This window comes from Chelonia mydas, chromosome 2, assembly GCF_015237465.2.
Source record: "Chelonia mydas isolate rCheMyd1 chromosome 2, rCheMyd1.pri.v2, whole genome shotgun sequence".
NCBI classification, from domain to species: Eukaryota; Metazoa; Chordata; order Testudines; family Cheloniidae; genus Chelonia; species Chelonia mydas.
In genome coordinates, this window is record NC_057850.1 from 180,361,502 (window position 1) to 180,379,884 (window position 18,383).

The 18,383-nt window shown below is 45.7% G+C and overlaps 1 protein-coding gene and 1 long non-coding RNA gene across 5 annotated transcripts in view; one reads left to right on the forward strand and one right to left on the reverse strand.

Moving 5' to 3' along the window:
- LOC102946590 overlaps window positions 1–18,383 on the forward strand; it is a 66,443-nt gene that overhangs the window by 23,389 nt on the left and 24,671 nt on the right. The window contains exons 2-4 of one of the 4 annotated variants that reach the window (XR_006288892.1): window positions 3,161–3,347; window positions 4,316–4,471; window positions 10,949–11,123. This is a non-coding gene — a long non-coding RNA (uncharacterized LOC102946590). Of the gene's footprint in view, window positions 1–2,818; window positions 3,348–4,315; window positions 4,472–10,948; window positions 11,124–18,383 lie in introns of those variants that run through there. The other 3 variants (XR_006288889.1, XR_006288890.1, XR_006288891.1) reach the window with 3 other exon arrangements.
- CX3CR1 (C-X3-C motif chemokine receptor 1) lies at window positions 894–2,810 on the reverse strand. The gene has a single exon (XM_007070684.4). It carries the CDS (start codon window positions 2,808–2,810, stop codon window positions 1,752–1,754), a length of 1,059 nt encoding a protein of 352 aa, XP_007070746.1. The 3' UTR covers window positions 894–1,751.

Genomic DNA, 18,383 nt, shown 5'->3' on the forward strand with positions numbered 1-18,383 from the left:
TGGAAAAAAAAATTTCTGTTCAAAATTAGACATATTTTTGGACCAGCTGTATCAACGAGGATCCATGAAAATGCAGGGGTCCACCGACATGGGCTCATTTTGCAGGACTGGATCCTTGGTTTTGTCAGACACTGGCTCAGCTGTATTGGAACTGTATTGGAACTCTGAAGAGATTAAGATTCTAATTGCACTACTTCTTGTTACTCATCACATTTACCTATATACTGTTCATATATTATTGTGTTGCCATTTATTCAGATCATTTTTATAAGTGCAATGTATAAAATATGTTAGCTGACTCTTGGGCAGGTAGTACATGCCATAAATCCAGCAGATCTAAAATGCTCCTTACACACTCAGACTTTAGACAGAAAAGTTGAAATCTGTAAATACTTTAGGGTTCACATGTATCCTTGGTTCCAGAAAACTGTGGTGCTGGAGTTGCTTTAATCTCTTAAAAACAGTCCAATGTGATATTTAAAGTGATTAGCGGGACATGATTAAGAGTCATATATTTACAATGCACTGAATATGGCCCATTTCCTCTACTCTTGAATAGCTGGTGTGAACTCAATCATTAAGTTTATAACTTAAATGATGATGCTTTCAAAAATATCCCAACCTACTTATCCCTGCTCCAGGTATGTCTTCTGTGTGTCAGCTTTTATTCAACAAAGCGTTTAAGCATGTGCTGCAGTGCTCGGCTGAATTGGGGCTTAGGGCTGTAAGGCCGTGATCCACAGCCATTGAAGTCGATGGAAGGACTCCTTTTGATTTTTAGTGGGTTTTGGATCAGGAAACAACTTAAAGCCAGTCTCTGTCCTCATTTTTACATATTGTATAGTGCTGAGCATATTGTTGGTACAAAACTAATAATAATAATTAAAAAGAACTTTTTAAAACCATTAGTATTTTATTAGCTATGCATTAACAAATAAAATACTTGTAGCAACCAGTAATCAGCAACTTGTAGCAACCAGTAATAAGTAATCCAGAAAAAAAAAATTCTTTACACACTACTTTAGAAATGTACTGGGTGCTTCCCATAAGACATAAGAAGAGGTTCTTGCCCCAAAGAGCTTTCAAACCAAAAATATACTTATATGCAGTATAACAGAACATGCTGCTGTATCAGAAAGAGTGGAAAAACAAAGGCATTCCTCAGTTTACACTGGCCTCTAAGAGTAACCCAATATACAGTATATCAAATATTCCCCATTACTATCAATCAGCTGGACCATTGACTTTACAGAGATTGCTTTTTCCTTAAAAGTGTGCATGTGTATGCATAGCGGTATATTTATATTCACAAACACACTTTTATTGTCTACATTTCTATCAAATTATCTGTCCTTAAATTCCTCTTTTCTTCCTGGTGCTGTTTTTCTCTTTTTTTCTTAATTCCTCTGCAATATTGTTTTTACGTGTTGTTCAGTTGTCATCATTAAAGCTGTACTTTTAAAAAATAATTAATGCTGAGCAAAAGAAATACCTGGCATTCAAGTACACTCACATATTATATTTGACTCCCATCTTTTCATGTGCTGAATATTTATTCCTGCTTACTGTATTTTCCACTCCATGCATCTGATGAAGTGGGTTATATCCCACGCAAGCTTATGCCCAAATAAATGTGTTTGTCTCTAAGGTGCCACAAGGACTCCTCGTTGTTTTTATTGATACAGACTAACATGGCTACTCCTCTGAAGCCTGGAGAAGGTGTATTTCTAAAGGTATGCTAACAAAACCTTTCACAGAAGGGCAGAGGCATCCTGGTCACTGGTATTCTGGGTCTGGTTGCTGCTTAGCATGCTTTCTGGAGTGGTAGTTAGAGGGCTAGCCTGGTATTGGTGGCAGGGCCCACAGGGGCACATGAATGAGCAACACTTTAGAAACAAATGACAAAGGTACTTCCTGAATTTTTCCCCAGCAAAAGCATAGATAAGTGGATTGAGACAACAGTGACTGAATGCTAGTGTTTCAGTCGCATGCATTGCATAGTCCATAAATTCGTGGCATTGGTTAACCAATTTATAGTGTCTTAAAGTTTCCAGAAAAATCAGTACATTGTATGGGGTCCAAAAGAGGAAAAACACAACCACCACCACTAAAATTAGTTTGATGGCTCTTTTTTTTTTGTGATTTTTGCAGGAGAGCAATGTCCTGATGATCCCAAAATAGCAAAAGCTTATGACACAGGCTGGGATAAGGAACCCTAAGACATTCATTACCACATTGCAGAAAATAGGCCAGATTTCCTTAAGATCATCAGGGTACCTAGCGGTGCATTGTTCCTCTGTCTCCTGGGTGAACACAAATTGTGGCACTGAGACTAAAATGGCCACCACCCACACCCCAAGAGTGGTAAGAGAGCCATGGCTGACTGTTCTGGCTTTCAGAGAAAATGCTGCCCGAACTATGGCCAGGTATCTATCAATGCTTATGACAGTGATGAAAAACATGCCGCCAAAGAAACCCACATAATAAAGTGAGGAGATGATTTTGCATGGAATGTTCCCAAGCGTCCATCCACGCATCACATAGAAAGTCCAGAAAGGAAGCGAGATCACGAAGAGCAGGTCCGAGATAGCCAAGTTCAAGAGAAAAATGTCTGTGATGCTCTTCTGTCGGCTGCCCTTCACGATGGCAAAAACCACCAGGAGATTCCCCACCAGGCCAAGAACAAACACAGGGGCATATAAGGCTGGCAGAAATACTTTCCCGAACTCCTGGATGTTTACTTGGTCACAAACAGCAGCTGCTTCATCATAGGTAAATTCAGTCGTCACCTCAGGAAATTCCTGGGTCATGACGAGTGATTGCCTTGCAAAAGAAAATATAAAAGGAGGAAAAATAGTTATCAGAGAGGTAAATCTAGCAACCTTCAAAATACAGTTAAGTGAGCAAGGCAAGTTCTCTTCCTGGAGACAGTGAATCAAGAGTTGGCCCCCACAAATAATGCCTTAAATAAATCTGTTTGTCAGCATAAAACGTAGGACACACTGGTAGATGTAGCATTTAAGGATTTCTACAACCAGTTCTGTTTGTGGGGAATGATTAAAAACCAGTGAGGTGCCCACGCTGCTTGCATAAAGCATGTGTTATTTTAATGGATTGGTGCCTTTGTTTGATTGCAAATAACCATTTTTTTAAAATGTAGGAAACTCACAGGAATTTTGTATACCAAGAATACATGACACAGAAGCCTGGTAACATAGCACAGAAAGAATGGCCTGTGAAAGCCCATGATGAAGGGGCAATTTACTGGTGTTCAAACCAATCTCCAGCTCAGAGGAGCTACCCCCTGAATCATGCTCCCACCATCCTCTGACAAACAAAAAGAAAAGGTAGATTGGAAATTTGCATGCTTCATTGTTGTTCATTTGTATAGCAGTGTTGCCCAGAGGCCCCAGTTTAGATCAGGTCACGTTGTGTTAGGTGCTGTGCAAGTGTAGTAAAAGACAAAGGCTTCAGATAGTTCAGTAGAAGTCACAAGAAACTGCACTATTGACCATTAGGAATTCATTTGCCCACAGAGGATGTTTCCTTGTAATGCCAAGTCATTGGTGATTGATTTCTGCCATGCAGCGGGAGGTTTAGCTCTTATTTTGTAATAATTTATCAGCTATTTTCTGTGCTACCTGGAAGCTGTGGCTTTGTTTTACAACATCTCACTGTGCAAAGTTCAAACCTGCTCTACTCCAAAACATTTGACATGAAAAGTCCTCTTACACATTTAAAACCTCTTTGGGGTTTTGACACAGGAAAGCAGGCTGGAGAAAAGCTAATGACGAAGGGTTCTCTGACGGCTGCTAGCTGCAAAGCTAGAGCTGGGAGTAGGTGAGGCAATGTTAGTAATAAGCAGAAATCACCCTTAGCCTGCTCTTGCGGTGCCAATGCAGGCAGCATTCTCACTTAAATCAATGGGCTGGCCTGCAGAGCCCAAACAGCAGCCGCATCTGTGTCGCTGTATTTAAATTCCATAGTCTCTATGCATTGATCATTCTATGAAAACTTAAATGGGGAGAAGAAATCTGTTGCTAGCAAAGGCATAGTAAGCGCCAATGAAGTTAGAAAAATTCCAACTGGAGATGCGCTGTAAATCTTTACCAGTGGGAGTAATTATTGGAACAGTTTACTAAAGGGATATGATACATTCTTCCTTACTGCATGTGTATGCACTAGTTCAGCCACCAGGTACGGGGATGCTGTAGAAATTACTGAGAGAAATCAATGGCCTCTGTATGCAGGAGGTTAGACTAGGTAATCATGATGGGCCCTTCTCTGATCTGATTTTTTTTATTTGGATACACAGCTCTGTGATGAACACTGCAACATCCTGGATGGCAGGGTGAACAACAGCTGTAATGCTCAAATCATTCTCTCTGACACCATAGGAAAAGTGATCTTTTCTCTGCTCTGCCCGGTCTCATGATGCTGAGGCTTCTCTCGGACGTCTGCCCATCACACAGTAAGTCACCTATTACTCTGATCTATGGGGTAAGTTCATCCAGCTATTCCCAAATATATGATCAGTAGGACTTGTAAATACGGCTAACTCCTGAAGCTGAATCTTGAGGTTTAACAGCACCTGCTGGCTACCCCCTCATCTCTATGCTGCATTTGATCCCCAGGTATGTCGTTTGACATTCACTATTTTGAGATAGGGAACTTGTGGGTTTTTTTAACTTTCTCTCCCCCTTTATGGGCCTCAGCTGTGCTGACCCTCTCTTAATGATACAAGCTTAACCACTCTGCTTGTGGGTTCCTTTGGAAAGTTTCAATACCATACCGCATGAACAGCTGTGTTTGACAGACAGTGGCTTTCACACCATAGGGCATGCTGAGTCTTGGGGGGAATTGCAGACCCAGGCGGATGGTTGTACACTCACTTACCCATATTGCACATGCAATTGGAATGTGTGTGTATGTAGTCACCTCCTTGTGTCCTCCCACAGCTTCCTATTTTGTGTACATAACGTAGGCGCCTCTTTTTTGAAAAATTGGCTCTTATGGTAACATTGTATTCAATTAGGCCAGTGCCTCTCAACTGGTGGTTCGTACCCGCCCAGGAAGGCTCATTATGATGAGTAGTACCAGTCTCTAAGTTTGTTAGTCTCGAAGGTGCCACAAGTACTCCTTTTCTTTTTAGTAGTACCAGTAGGTATTTATTTATTTGTGTTATGAAAGGCAATCAGGGAGGATGTTGAAAATGTTATTACAGCCTAAAGCTAAGAGAATCTCCCTCTCCCTGCACACCCTGACCCTTTGCAGTTGGGATTCTCGGTCAGCCCCTTGAAACACACACAGGTAAATTCTAGAGGCTTATCATTGCTATATTTATTGCAAATGTAAGGGCATTTTGAAAAATGTTGATCCCTAGTAAGGGCTCCCTAATTTGAAGAGTCTGAGAAACACTGAACTAGCTATAAATGTTTGTAACAACCCCTCACGCAAACACTTGCCCCAGTATAATACAGGAAACATTAAATCAGCTTCTGCTTCTTTCTCAAACCATCTTTCTTCCTTTTTTTTTCTCCAGCTCATTTTATCATAGTCTACTTCCTCTGGTCCCAACCACAGCTCTGCTCTATTTTGTGCCTACCAAGCTTCCAGAAACATAGCTGTAGAGTATATTCTGCTTTTGGTTGCAGGTAACAGATGATATACTGCCCTGCCAACCAGGGCCGGATTAAGGCAGGGGCTTTAGGGGCTGCAGCCAAGGGCCCTGGCTCAGGGGGGGCCCTGCAAAAATAAATCAAAGGCAGCGATCTCCAATTCTTTGCCGCTAAAAGTCCCGCGGTGCAGTGGGGCGCTCAGGCAGGATGCCTGCATGTCGTGGCCCCACTCCACTCCTGGAAGCGGCAGGCTGCTAGCATGTCTCTGCGGCCCCTGGCAGGGGGCAGGAGGAGGCCACTCCACGTACTGCCCCTGCCCCCAGCACCGTCCCCGCATCTCCCATAGGCTAGTTCCCAGCCCATGGGAGCTATGGGGGCTGCGCTTGCAGGCGTGGGCAGTGCACGGAGATATGCTGTCCCCCTCCCCGCCAGAGGCTGCAGAGAAGTGCTAGCAGCTGGCCACTTCCAGGAGCAGCGTGGGGCTCTGGCAGGCAGCTTGCCTGAGGCCTGCTGCGCTGCTGCCTGGGAGCCGCCTCTGGTAAGCACCTCCCAACCAGAGCCTGCACCTCGCACCCCTTCTGCACCCCAATCCCATGCCCCAGGTCAGAATCTCCTCCTGCACCCAAACTCCCTCTCAGACCCCACACCCCCTCCTGCATCCCAATTCCCTGCCCCAGCCCTCTCCTGCACCAAACTCCCTCCCAGGAAAACGACTAGTATACAGGGTCCCCACAAAGTCTAATAGCCCCGGGCACACAGGAGAGTTCATCCGGCCCTGCTGGGAACACGCTCTTTCTCACATCAGTGATTATCAAGCATTCTGTCCTGTAGTGCAGTGGTCTCCAACCTTTTTATGCCCAAGATCACTTTTTTAATTTAAGAGCAACCCAGGATCTACCTTGCCCCTTCCCTGAGGCCCTGCCTCTTCCCCAAAGCCCCGCCCCACTCACTCTCCCCCACCCTCACTCATTTTCACCAGGCTGGGGTAGGGGGTTGGGGCTGGGGTTGGGGAGGGGTTGTGGGCTCTGGGCTGGGGCCGAGGGGTTTGCAGTGTGGGAGGAAGCTCTGGGCTGAGCCTGGGGCAGGGGGTTGGGGTGCAGGAGGTAGGGAGTGAGGGCTCTGGAAGGGAGTCTGGGTGCAGAGTGTTGGTGTGCAGGAGAGAGTTTGGGGTGCTGGCTCCTGGAGGGGGCTCAGGGCTGGGGGTTGGGGTGCAGCCTCCCACCAGGCAGAATTTACCTCCGGCAGCTCCCAGTTGGCTGTGCAGCATGGCTGCCGCTAAGGCAGGCTCCCTGCCTGCCCGTCCCCACGCCACTCCTGGAAGGGGCCAATGCGCCCCTGCGGCCCCTGGGGGGAGGTGGGGGTGGGGTGGCACATAGCTCTGCACATGGCTCTGCAGCTCCGATTGGCCACAGCTCCCCGTTCCTGGCCAATGGGATGTGCGGGGGCAGTGCTTGCAGGCAGGAGCAGCGTGCGGAGGGAGACCCCTGCCCCCCGTCCGCGGGGCCATGCTGGCCACTTCTGGGAGCGGCGTGGGGCCGGGGCAGTCAGAGAGCCTGTCTTAGCAGCAGCCGCACCGAAGATGGCTATTGACCTGTTGGTGACCACTGCTGTAGTGTGTATGTGTATAAATGTAAATATACACACATACATATATATATATAAATAGTTTTGCAATCAGTAGTGGCCATGAACCACAAGCCTGGTGAAAAGAGCAAACCCAGTTTATATTTCTCATCTTTCCAGTCAAATTGCTCGCTCATTTCAACATGATGTTGCAAACACTCATGCTAACCACTTTTAGACCATGCTAAGAGCCTGGTGAAAAGAGTAAACCCAGTTTTTATTTCTCATCTTTCCAGTCAAATTGCTCACTCATTTCAACATGATGTTACAAACACTCATGCTAACCACTTTTAGACCATGTTAAGAGCCTGCAGGGGTTGTCTCTATGGTACAGAAATGTGCAATACGGGGGCATGATTTCTACATCTCACTAACGTGATAGGCATTAATTGGTCCATGTAGACCATGCTGGTGTGCACTAAAAGTTCCTTAGTGCTCTTTAATGAAGTGCTGTGGTACTGTGTTAAAATGCACAAGGGGACTACAGATCAATTAATGAGCAAAATGTTAGTGTGCTTTAGAAATCACAGCTCTGGAGAGCACATTATCCCTCTATGTAGAGGTGCCCTGAGTTACAGGCATTACTGCTGACAAGTCAAAAGCAGACCTTTTAGCCAAAGGTCTATTTTAGATGTCCTCAGTCGGGTGCTAATCTAACACCCTGCTGAGACAGCGAGTGTAGCACTCAGAAATGTAACCCTAAAGGATTTTTCACACCTCAGTCACACCCTTCACACTCTTGTTTGATTTGCTCATCTAAACAAACCATGGCTTCAGTGCACCCAGAACAGATATGGGTTTTCTCCCTGAGACCGGGTTTCACAGCAGGGAGGTATATTTAGATAATGCCAAATAATTTATGCATGCACTGGCCCTGAACAAGCCTTAACTTATAGTGGAGACGTATGTGAAGACATACGGATGCCTAGCCAGTCCCACCCTAGTTATTCTCTGCCACCACCCTTCCCACACACAGATGCACCCGCTTCTGTATTCTCCTAACTACACCCATCCTCCTCTTGCCTGCCTGAGAACAGCTTGCAGGTCTGGTGTGTGTTTCTCTTTCACTACTTGATGATATGGCTTCTGGTGACTCTATCCAATGCTTGTCAGTTGCTGCATGCAGTAATCTCACTTGTACTGTCTGTATTCCATGCTAGAAGGAAATATGTAAGTTTTGCTATATAGCTTTTTGAAAATGTTTGTTTTAAACCTGTGAACTCGGATGGGAAGAGTGATTCCCTTTGTCTATCCAGAAGAACTGTCAAAATCAGGTGGGCCGTTAAGGACCAGCACAATACAAAGGATTGGTTAATGGCCTATCGCACCTTGGAAATGCTACATGAAGGAAGCTCGTCCTTTGGACTTAGGCTATGTCTACACTGGCAATTAAATGATAAAACTTTTGTCTTTCAGAGGTGTTAAACCCCGCCCAAGACAAAAGTTTTGCCGCGGCAAGTACCAGTGTGAACAGTGCATTGTCGGCAGGAGCGGTCTCTTGCCAACAATGCGAACGCCACTCGTTGAGGGTAGAAGTTTTTTGTCGGCAGGAGAGCCGACAAACAGCCATGTCGCTAAAAGCTGTGTAGTGTAGACGTAGCCTGAGAGACTGAATGAAGGACTAAAACAAAGACACAGGAAAGTTTTCCATCTCTTTGCTGTTTGAACTCTCACAAGGCCAGAGACACTAAACTGAAGTCAAAGATCCCCAGGGGTTACCCCCTGGATCCACTGTGAAAGACACTTCGACTTGATAAATCACTACAACTGTCACTTTTAGGATTTAGGCTATGGCTACACTATGTAGCTTTTAGTGACACGGCTGTGCCGCTACCACCATTTCGCTAAAAGGCTCGCAGAGTTTTAGATGTCAAAGTCCCATTTTCAGAAGTAACTTAGGGCAGGTCTACACTTAAAATGCTGCGTTGACGCCGGTGTGCCGCTGTAGTTCTTAAGTGACGATGCTTCTCCCATTGGTGTACTTAATCCCCCTCCCTAAGAGGTGATAGCTATGTCAATGGGAGAAGCACGAGGGGTTAGGTCGACCTAATTACATCGTTCAGCAATGTGGATTTTTCATAACGAGTGGCGTAGTTATCCTGATATAGGTCTGTAGTCTCTCTTGTGTCTCATTGACAGTCAGTGGGACTTAGACTCCTAAGTCCAAAAGGATCAAATTTAAAGGTATTTAGGTGCCTAAAGATACAGATAGGCTCCTGATGGGATTTTTACAAGCACACCTGCACCTAATTTCCATTGATTGCTTGATAGTTCCATTGAGGTGGTTGGTGTTTTGTTGTTAGCCTTACAGGATGATAATTGCTAGGCTCACTCCACTTTTCTTTTTTGAAAATGTGAACTCTATTTCAGTGGTTCAATGGTCAGGGGGATGTCTAGAGGGCCCAGCTCCCCCTCTACCCCTATGGGCCACTGACCAGAGCTGGGAGGCATAACAGCAGAGCCCCTTCCCTGCTGGGATGACAGCAGGTAGCCAGGCTAAATTTGAGGGGCATTGTGAGCTCGTGCTCCTGCTTGGGCCCCACACCTTTGACATCTTTCCTGCACCTATGGGCACTGGGCACCCCCAGTCTCTGTGGAGAAGAGGAGCAGGATCACTGGGAAACCCCAGACAGGTGGAAGGGTTGGATCTGGGCTTTTGGTGCTTCCTAGGGAAGCAGAGAAACAGAAGTCTCCCAGAACTGCCTGGCCCCTGGTAGGGATGGTGCTATTCAGCCTGACTGCCCCTCTGGGTAGGAGCTTGGGTGTGGGGGTGGAGAGACCACTGGGCTGGGTGCAGGTGGGAGATCTCGGAGCTAGGTGCAGGGCAATGTGAGGGAAAGAGTGTGGAGCTAGGTATGGGGCAGCAGGAGGGGATCGTGTGTGGAGCTGGGTGCAGGGCGGAGAGTGCGGGCTGGTTGCAGAGGCAGTGTGAGAGAGCTCAGGACTGGGGGAGCAGGGGGAGTGCTCTGGGCTGAGCAGTGAGGGGAGACTGTTGGGCCCCCTCCTTACGAAATTTCTGGTTGTGCCCCTGCTACATTTGTTTCCCCCAGTCTGCTGACCTCCCCCAAGCAGTCCATACTTTTTAGAAATTAATTTTCTGTGGGAAATATGTATGTTGGATAATTCCTTGAATGCTTTTAAGATGGATGTAGACTGGATGGGCCAATTCATACAGATTCAATTTTTTCCCTGAGTTTCTCTTACCTGCTCTTTGTCAGTAGTTCTTTCTACAGGGTCTTCCCTCCTCTCTAATCATTCAGCTTTCTTTTCTATGTTCTGTTGAAGACAAATTTTCACATGGAATTCATTATCTTGCCCTTTTGCAAGACTGTTAATTCCACCCTCTCATTCTTCCTTAATACTGCACCTACTTACTTCCTCGCCCCTCTTTCCCTTGTTGTTGTTTGTATGATCATTTGAAGGATGCCATCCTTGAAATTAGAGATGAAAGACTTGTTAAGTCAGCTACTTCATCTGCCTGTCAGTGAGGTACATTGCAGCCTGTCTTTTCCAGAACTGTCTGCCCAAGTTTTCGGTAATGGGGATTCCAACCAATCCTTCCTTTTAGGGATTATTCCACCATCTAATAGGAATTGAGAAATCTTTCTTGGTATTCAGCCTTAATTTTCCTTAAAACAACTCCTTTCCTTTCTTGGTATTTTAATGAGAGACTTGTAGATAGTGACCGTATTTCTCTTTCGTTATAGTTTAACCAGTTCACTACCAGTGGGGTGTGCTTCGCTTATTGGTGGTTTGTTGCAAGGGAACATATTTGGAAGCACTTATTCATCTTTCTGGAGGTGCATCTATCTGACCTACATCATCATATTAGAGAAGCATATCACAAACATAAATACATGTATCTCCACAACCCCCTGTGAGGTAAGCCTGCCTTTATTTATTAATTATCCCAGTTTTTAGAGATGGGAAGCTGAGTCATAGATAGATCAAGCAATTTGCCCAGGGTCACATGGAAAGTTTGTGGCAAACCATGAATCAGATCTTCTGGGTCAGTGTCTATACCATAAGATCATCCTTCCACACCATGCTTTCTCGCTTCCTTTCTCCCCTCTGCCATCTTCTCTGTATTAAAGGGACTTGCGTAGATTGATGTTGTGTGGTGGTTGTTTTTTGGACCATGTTGGGCAATAATATACCCTGGCACCTTGTGTATTTGTAAAATCTTAATACAAATCTAAAATAAAAACAATACCCAGAGACTGTCAGATGACAGGGTAGACGGGTCCTTCAGTCCATCCCTCTGCTCTAGTGCTGGACTGTCCTACACACTAAATCCATGAGTGTTTCAATGTGTCCTTAAAGATCTATGGTGGTGGTGCTTAATTATTTCTCACTGCAAATTATTCTACTGTCTACCTGATCTCACAGCAAGATTTCTCCCCTCCACCTCCATAATGACTAACCTAAACTTCCCCTTTTCTAGTTTCTTGGTTGTTACCCATTATACTGTCACCTTTAAGAACCTTAAATGTCAACTCCGATACCAGGAGGTTGGTACCTACAGAGTTCCTTAGATACATAAGAGACCATTAGTAAATATCCCTCTTCTATGGTGTCGCCTTCAAATTCTGCATAAAGCATAATTCTCTCTTACCTGAGTGTATGCTGCCATGGAAAGTGAATATGTTCTTCTAGCTGACCCTGATTGTTCCTTTAAAAGATTTCTACTTCTTCTGTTGTCCTTTTGTGGTATTGGCACTGCACAGCAACTACACAACCAGCTGCCACTCAGCAGGGGAAATGAACATTTCCTGGGCTGAACTGCAAAATGTTCTTGGGCTATTCATCTACTCATGCAATAATGTATTGCAGAGTCAGCTCTCTGCTCAGGTCCCACACTGGTAGTAGGGTGGAATAATGACGCAAGGCGGGTGTCGTGTTTTGGGGTGTGACCCAAACCAGTGAGAGGTTCTGCCACCACTTGTCCTGTGACCCCGCGTGCCTTAAAATGCTCTGCTGCTCTAGCTCCCTGTCTGGATGCTCCCAGCCAGTATACAAGCATGCACCGAATGTCCGTGTGTTAAGCAGCCCTGGTTCAGCAACTCTGGCTCCACCAGCCTGCTCAGAGAATAAATATAAAACATTAGAATTAGCTTAAGCTTGGTTAGAGAAATGTGTGTTGTAAAGAAAAGCCCTAATTAGCAAGTAAAAGGCCTTGAAAGTAATGAGTTGTAAGATCAGAAGGAAAGAAGTATGGAGGAGGTCTGGTTCCAAGACTAATGAAATAAAGGGAAGCTTCTAAACAGAAGGCCTCTGACCAACAGCAGTGACTGAAGATGGTTTTAAATAAGACAGAGAATCTGTCTTAAAAAGAGCCAACATGGCCCTTCCCACCCCATTTAACAGTGTTATCTCCAATATTAGGGCCTATGTGAACCCGGGTGCAAAGGGAAAACTGTTGGTCACCAAGGAGGAGGGAAGAGATAGGGAGGAAAGGCCTTGAGGAGAAAAGGAGATGATAAATTTTATCTGGATTAATACTGAAAATAAAGGTGAATTTTCTCCAATTGTTTTTTAGCTGAAGTCAGTAATTGGCAGTGACATCATTGCTTGTTAAAGGGTATAAAAAAGTAAACTCTTAAAGGGTTCATTGCTAATACCTGCCTGACCAGGTTGGAGCTGACCAACAAGGGTCTAAGAACCCCTGGGTACAGTCCAATTTGTAAGTACCTTATCAAATGCTTATAAACGTTTTGTTACCGTTCGGATGTAGTAAATTGCTTGTAAGTTCAGCTTTTTAGGCATGTTTAGAGCAATTGTGTAAATACCATTCAGACTTCATATTTAATAACAGAATTTATGGTTACATCAGTGTCATGATAATATCCTGCATCAATAATTATAAGTCCAACATGGCTTGTTACACTACAGCCATACTCTGGTCTTCACCAGCCTTGGTTATTACTAGCCAAGTGACCCCCCTCTGGGGTACCACCCGATGTACTGGGGTACCACTGAGCCCACCTGTTCCACCGGCCTGGGCTTCCTTACACTGTCCTGCTGAACCAGGCCATCAAGCCTCCTCCAGCACACGCACCCAGCTGCACAAAGACACACAGACACTGAAATCAGCACTGCATGGGAAGGCTTCAGCTAAGAAATTGCCCATCACTTGTGTGCACCCCCGCTCTGGAGTGCAAACGCAAAATCGTATTGTGAAAATTTTAAGTGAAAACTTTCTTTAAGTGAAAGCTTAGTGCTGCCCAACTCTCTGGCAAGGGGTAGGTTGCAGAGTGCATGGTGCCCTGACCATGTGTAAGCTATTTTATAGGCACTGCTTTCCTCCTTTCTTTTGCATACTGCAATCATCTAAGCCCTGGACTGTATGGTATCTTGTTCAAAGTCACCTGAAGTAATCTCAGGTACAAACTGTCACAGTTCAGGACAACTGCAGCTGTGTTCCCCCTCTGCGGTCCAGCAAGGGCACCTGCTCTCAGGCTTCCAGCTCCCCAGCCATCACCTCTCTTGGGTGGAGACCCACATCTCTCTCCCTTCTGACCAGGGTATTTCCAGGCTGCACAGTTCCCTGATTGCACTGTGAGTTCTCCAGCAAGACAGATGGCACACACAGGCAATGTCTCTGCTTTGCTTTCTCTTGGAAGGCTACAAACAGCATAACTGCCACAGTTGTAAGTTATCACCCAACTCTTTCTAAGCAAGCACATTTATTTTTAAGGTAAAAGCATTATCATAGAATCATAGAATATCAGGGTTGGAAGGGACCTCAGGAGGTCATCTAGTCCAACCCCCTGCTCAAAGCAGGACCGATCCCCAATTAAATCATCCCAGCCAGGGCTTTGTTAAGCCTGACTTTAAAAACCTCAAAGGAAGATTCCACCACCACCACCCCCCGGTAACGCATTCCAGTGCTTCACCACCCTCCTAGTGAAAAAGTTTTTCCTAATATCCAACCTAAACCTCCCCCACTGCAACTTGAGACCATTACTCCTTAGTTCTGTCATCTGCTACCACTGAGAATAGTCTAGAGCCATCCTCTTTGGAACCCCCTTTCAGGTAGTTGAAAGCAGCTATCAAATCCCCCCTCATTCTTCTCTTCTGCAGACTAAACATCCCCAGTTCCCTCAGCTTCTCCTCATAACTCATGTGTTCCAGTCCCTTAATCATTTTTGTTGCCCTCCGCTGGACTCTTTCCAATTTTTCCACATTCTTCTTGTAGTGTGGAGCCCAAAACTGGACACAGTACTCCAGATGAGGCCTCACCAGTGTCGAATAGAGGGGAACATATTCTAGAGAAAACATATTAAAAACAATAAAACAACCTGCTGCACACATGCTAATAAGCTTACCAGAGATCATCCCACCCCATCTCCACAAGGGCTCTGGTCGATGTCAAGCCCTCCACCACTTCCCTACAGATTGCCCCTTCCTCCCGCGTTGGCCAGGAATTCCTGTCTGTTTGCTGGATCAGAACAAAGGCCCTGAGTCAGGTTGAACTCAGGCTATTTAGCCAAAAGATCTTTCTGTGTCTGTTGGTCTCTGGAGAATCAAGTCTGAACTAGGATATGCGAGCTTCCCCAGGGGATGGAAACTCTCTCGCTGGAGAGACAAGTGGTTGCAATCTGTCTGATTTGCCTTAATCATTTAATTGCCCCCAAGTATCATGTCCAGCTCTTTGTAGAAACGGCAGGTCGTGGGGGCAGCACCGGAGTGGCTGTTTGCCTCGCAGGCTTTGTGGTAGGCATTCTGCAGCTCCTTCACTTTAATCCTGCACTGCTGTGTGTCCCGGTCATGGCCCCGTTCCATCATGTCCCTTGATATCTGCCCGAAGATATCATAATTCCTATGGCTGGAGCGCAGCTGGGACTGGACAGCTTCCTCCCCACAAACACTGATAAGGTCCAGCACCTTGCCATTGCTCTATACTGGGGATCGCCTGGTGTGTGGAGGCATGGTCACCTGGAAAGATTTGCTGAGAGTGCTCCATGCCTGGCTGAGCAAACAGGAAGGGGAATTTCAAAATTCCCAGAGAATTTAAATGGCGTGTCTGACTTTGGTCAGCTCAGGGCAGGGCAGTAGAGTTCAAAGTGATGACCAGAGTGGCTAGAACAGGCATTGTGGGACACTTCTGGAGACCGATCAGAGCACACTAACAGACCAGGGTGTCCACACTGGCGCCGCAGTGCTCCAGCAGGGGTGCACAAAACTTTATTCCACTTGCCGAGGTGGATCACCAGGAGCGCTCTAGCTGCAGAGTCAGAGCACTCTACGTGCCTTGCCAGTGTGGACGGGTAGTGAGCTAGTGCACCCGGGGCTCCTTTATTGCGCTGTAACTCGCAAGTGTAGCCAAGCCCTAAGGTTTCAATCTTGCTTCCATTGACTTCAGTGGTGCCAGATTGTCTTATCCTCTGCTGCACTGACAGTAATAATCTCCTCAGACAGAGATCACCAGAACATGACACACTCTAGTCATAATCCACCCTACTTCTAGCTCTCCCCTGACAAACACGCTATCCTGGGGGAAGTAGCTGATATAGCACTAGTTACTTCAGCTTTACACCACCAGGGGATTCTTCTGCACTAGGGGTATCGCCCATCAGCCCCATTAGGGTAGCTCTCCAGCTAGTTGATTGTCTTTGAGCAGCTCAAAGACGCCAGAAGAGGGCTGAGTGTCTGGCTCTGGGAGTCTAAGGGCATGGCTACACTTGCGAATTAGAGCACATTAAAGCAGTCCCGGGTGCCCTAACTCACGACCCGTCCACACTGGCAAGGCACTTAGAGCACCTGGACTCTGCAGGGAATCCACCTCCACAAGAAGCATAACGCTTGGTGCGCCTCGGCTGAAACGCCCCAGTGTCAGTGTGCACAAGGTATTGCATTACTGTGCTCTGATCGGCCACCGGACACGTCCCATAATCCCCTTAAGTCAAATGGCCACTCTTGTCATTGTTTGGAATCGGCTGTAGGAATGCGGATATGCCCTTTCAAAGCTCCGTTTCTGACAGCTGGCTGCTTATCTGCTCTGGGACAAAGCAACCATTCGTGTGGAATGTTGCTTGAGAGGCGAGGGGAGGGGGGGTCTGCTGCTGTCTGAACTTACAAGACATCATGCTGACATGCTCTCAGCCCCCCAAAAACCCACTCTCTCTCCCCCCACATACACACAACACACTCCCTGTCACACTCCACCCCACACTCTACATTTGAAAAGCACATGGCAGCCACTTGCATGCTGGGATAGCTATCACAATGCACTGCTCTCTGTGGCCATTGCAAGAGCTGCTAATGTGGCCACGCCAGTGCGCTTGAATCTGACAGTGTGGACAGACTGCAGCTCTTTCCCTACTGTGCTCTCCGAGGGCTGGTTTAACACACAGCACTCTACATCTGAAAGTGTAGCCATGCCCCTAAATCTATTAAGGAGATAGTTGGTCCATGCCAATAATCTTACACAGCTGGGAGTTAACACAGTGAAATATTCAACATGGTATGCTGTACTTTGTAAACACTCTCACAGGTAGATGCCAACATAAACCTGACATGAAGAGTATTTTGATATTGTCTTTTTTTTTTAATCTTAGTGCGAAACAAAGAGAATTTTCAATGGAAGTGCCAATGAAAAATAATGTTAAAAAAAGATAAAAAGTTCTTATATCTCCTCTATGACTTTTATACAGTAATAACATGCAATATGGAGCATTTGCTTGATTTAATTAAAACTTAACTAAAATAAAGACAGTATTGGGCCAACATCCAATTAAGTTAGAGAAAGGCCTAAGCTAAAAAATTCAGAACAGGATCTCAGGTTTTGGTTCAGCCCAGTGTTTCCCAAACTTGGGACGCCGCTTGTGCAGGGAAAGCCCCTGGCAGGCCGGGCTGGTTTGTTTACCTGCCGTGTCCGCAGGTTCGGCCGATCGCGGCTCCCACTGGCCGTGGTTCGCTGCTCCAGGCCAATGGGGGCTGCGGGAAGCGGCGGCCGGTACATCCCTCGGCTCGCGCCACTTCCCGCAGCCCTCATTGGCCTGGAGAGGCGAACCGCAGCCAGTGGGAGCCGCGATCGGCTGAACCTGCGGACACGGCAGGTAAACAAACCAGCCCGGCCCCCCAGGGGCTTTCCCCGCACAAGCAGCGTCCCAAGTTTGGGAAACACTGGTTCAGCCAATAGTAGAGATAGGGACCAGCTGTGAAATTTTGATCCTTATCTGAGTTTGGATTGTGAACCTGCCTCCTCCCATTCAAAGTTCAGACATGTTCAGATTCAGACTTTTAGTTTGGGTCCATCTCTAAAAATCAATATTTTTCCAGAGCACTTAGGTTAGGGGCAAATCTCCCCTTGCTCTTCTGCAGGCACAGGGGCCGTGACTACAGCCAGACCAATAAGGGTCCACTGCACAGGGGTTATGACGGGATATGGGGACTGTATGCTGGGGGTTTGCATCACAACACTGAGCTGTCCCTGGGTGTAGTTATGGATAGGGTTGGCAGAATTAAATTTTTATTTTTTTATAATTTCCACTGATAATATCAATGTTTATTTTAAAGAATTTTTTCTATTGTTATCAATTTGAATTTTCACAGTTGCAAGAAATTATGGAGAGTCAAGCAAAAATGATTTACATTATTAAATAACATCAAAAAACATGAGTTGTAGAGTGTTGGCAGACTAAAGAGGAAGGAAGGAACAAGAACTTAAATGTTTCCCATTGACTCAGCAAAATGTGTATGTTCTGAAAGAATCATTCTGTGTGTGTGTGTGTGTTTGGGTTTGAGAGAGAGAGAGAATAACCACACACAACATATAGTGATACTTGTATGTATATGTATTTTTTGTATATACCTATTTCATACCAGGTTTTCTGTCCTTAAAAGCGAGATGTATGAATGGAAGAATAAACAGCAATAGTCATTTCTTGAGTTATTCACATTTTTGTTTTAATATAACAGCCCATTTTCACATTTTGCTTTTGCTGTATCCAATTAATTCGGGTGAAATCGGAGAAACAGGTGTTCCAGGGGAATCTGGATCCAAAGAGAACAGAGGAAAAATGGCAAGCACCCTTTTATAGTCTTTTATGAATATTGATTTTTCTTGAGCTTGGCTTGTTAATATATTGCAGAAATCACGTCCTTTTACATCCTCAGGTGATAGAAATCTGTTTTGAA

Bases quoted from the DNA above. Each gene is read 5' to 3' on its own strand.
- CX3CR1 (XM_007070684.4), bottom strand. From the start codon at position 2,810: ATGACCCAGGAATTTCCTGAGGTGACGACTGAATTTACCTATGATGAA.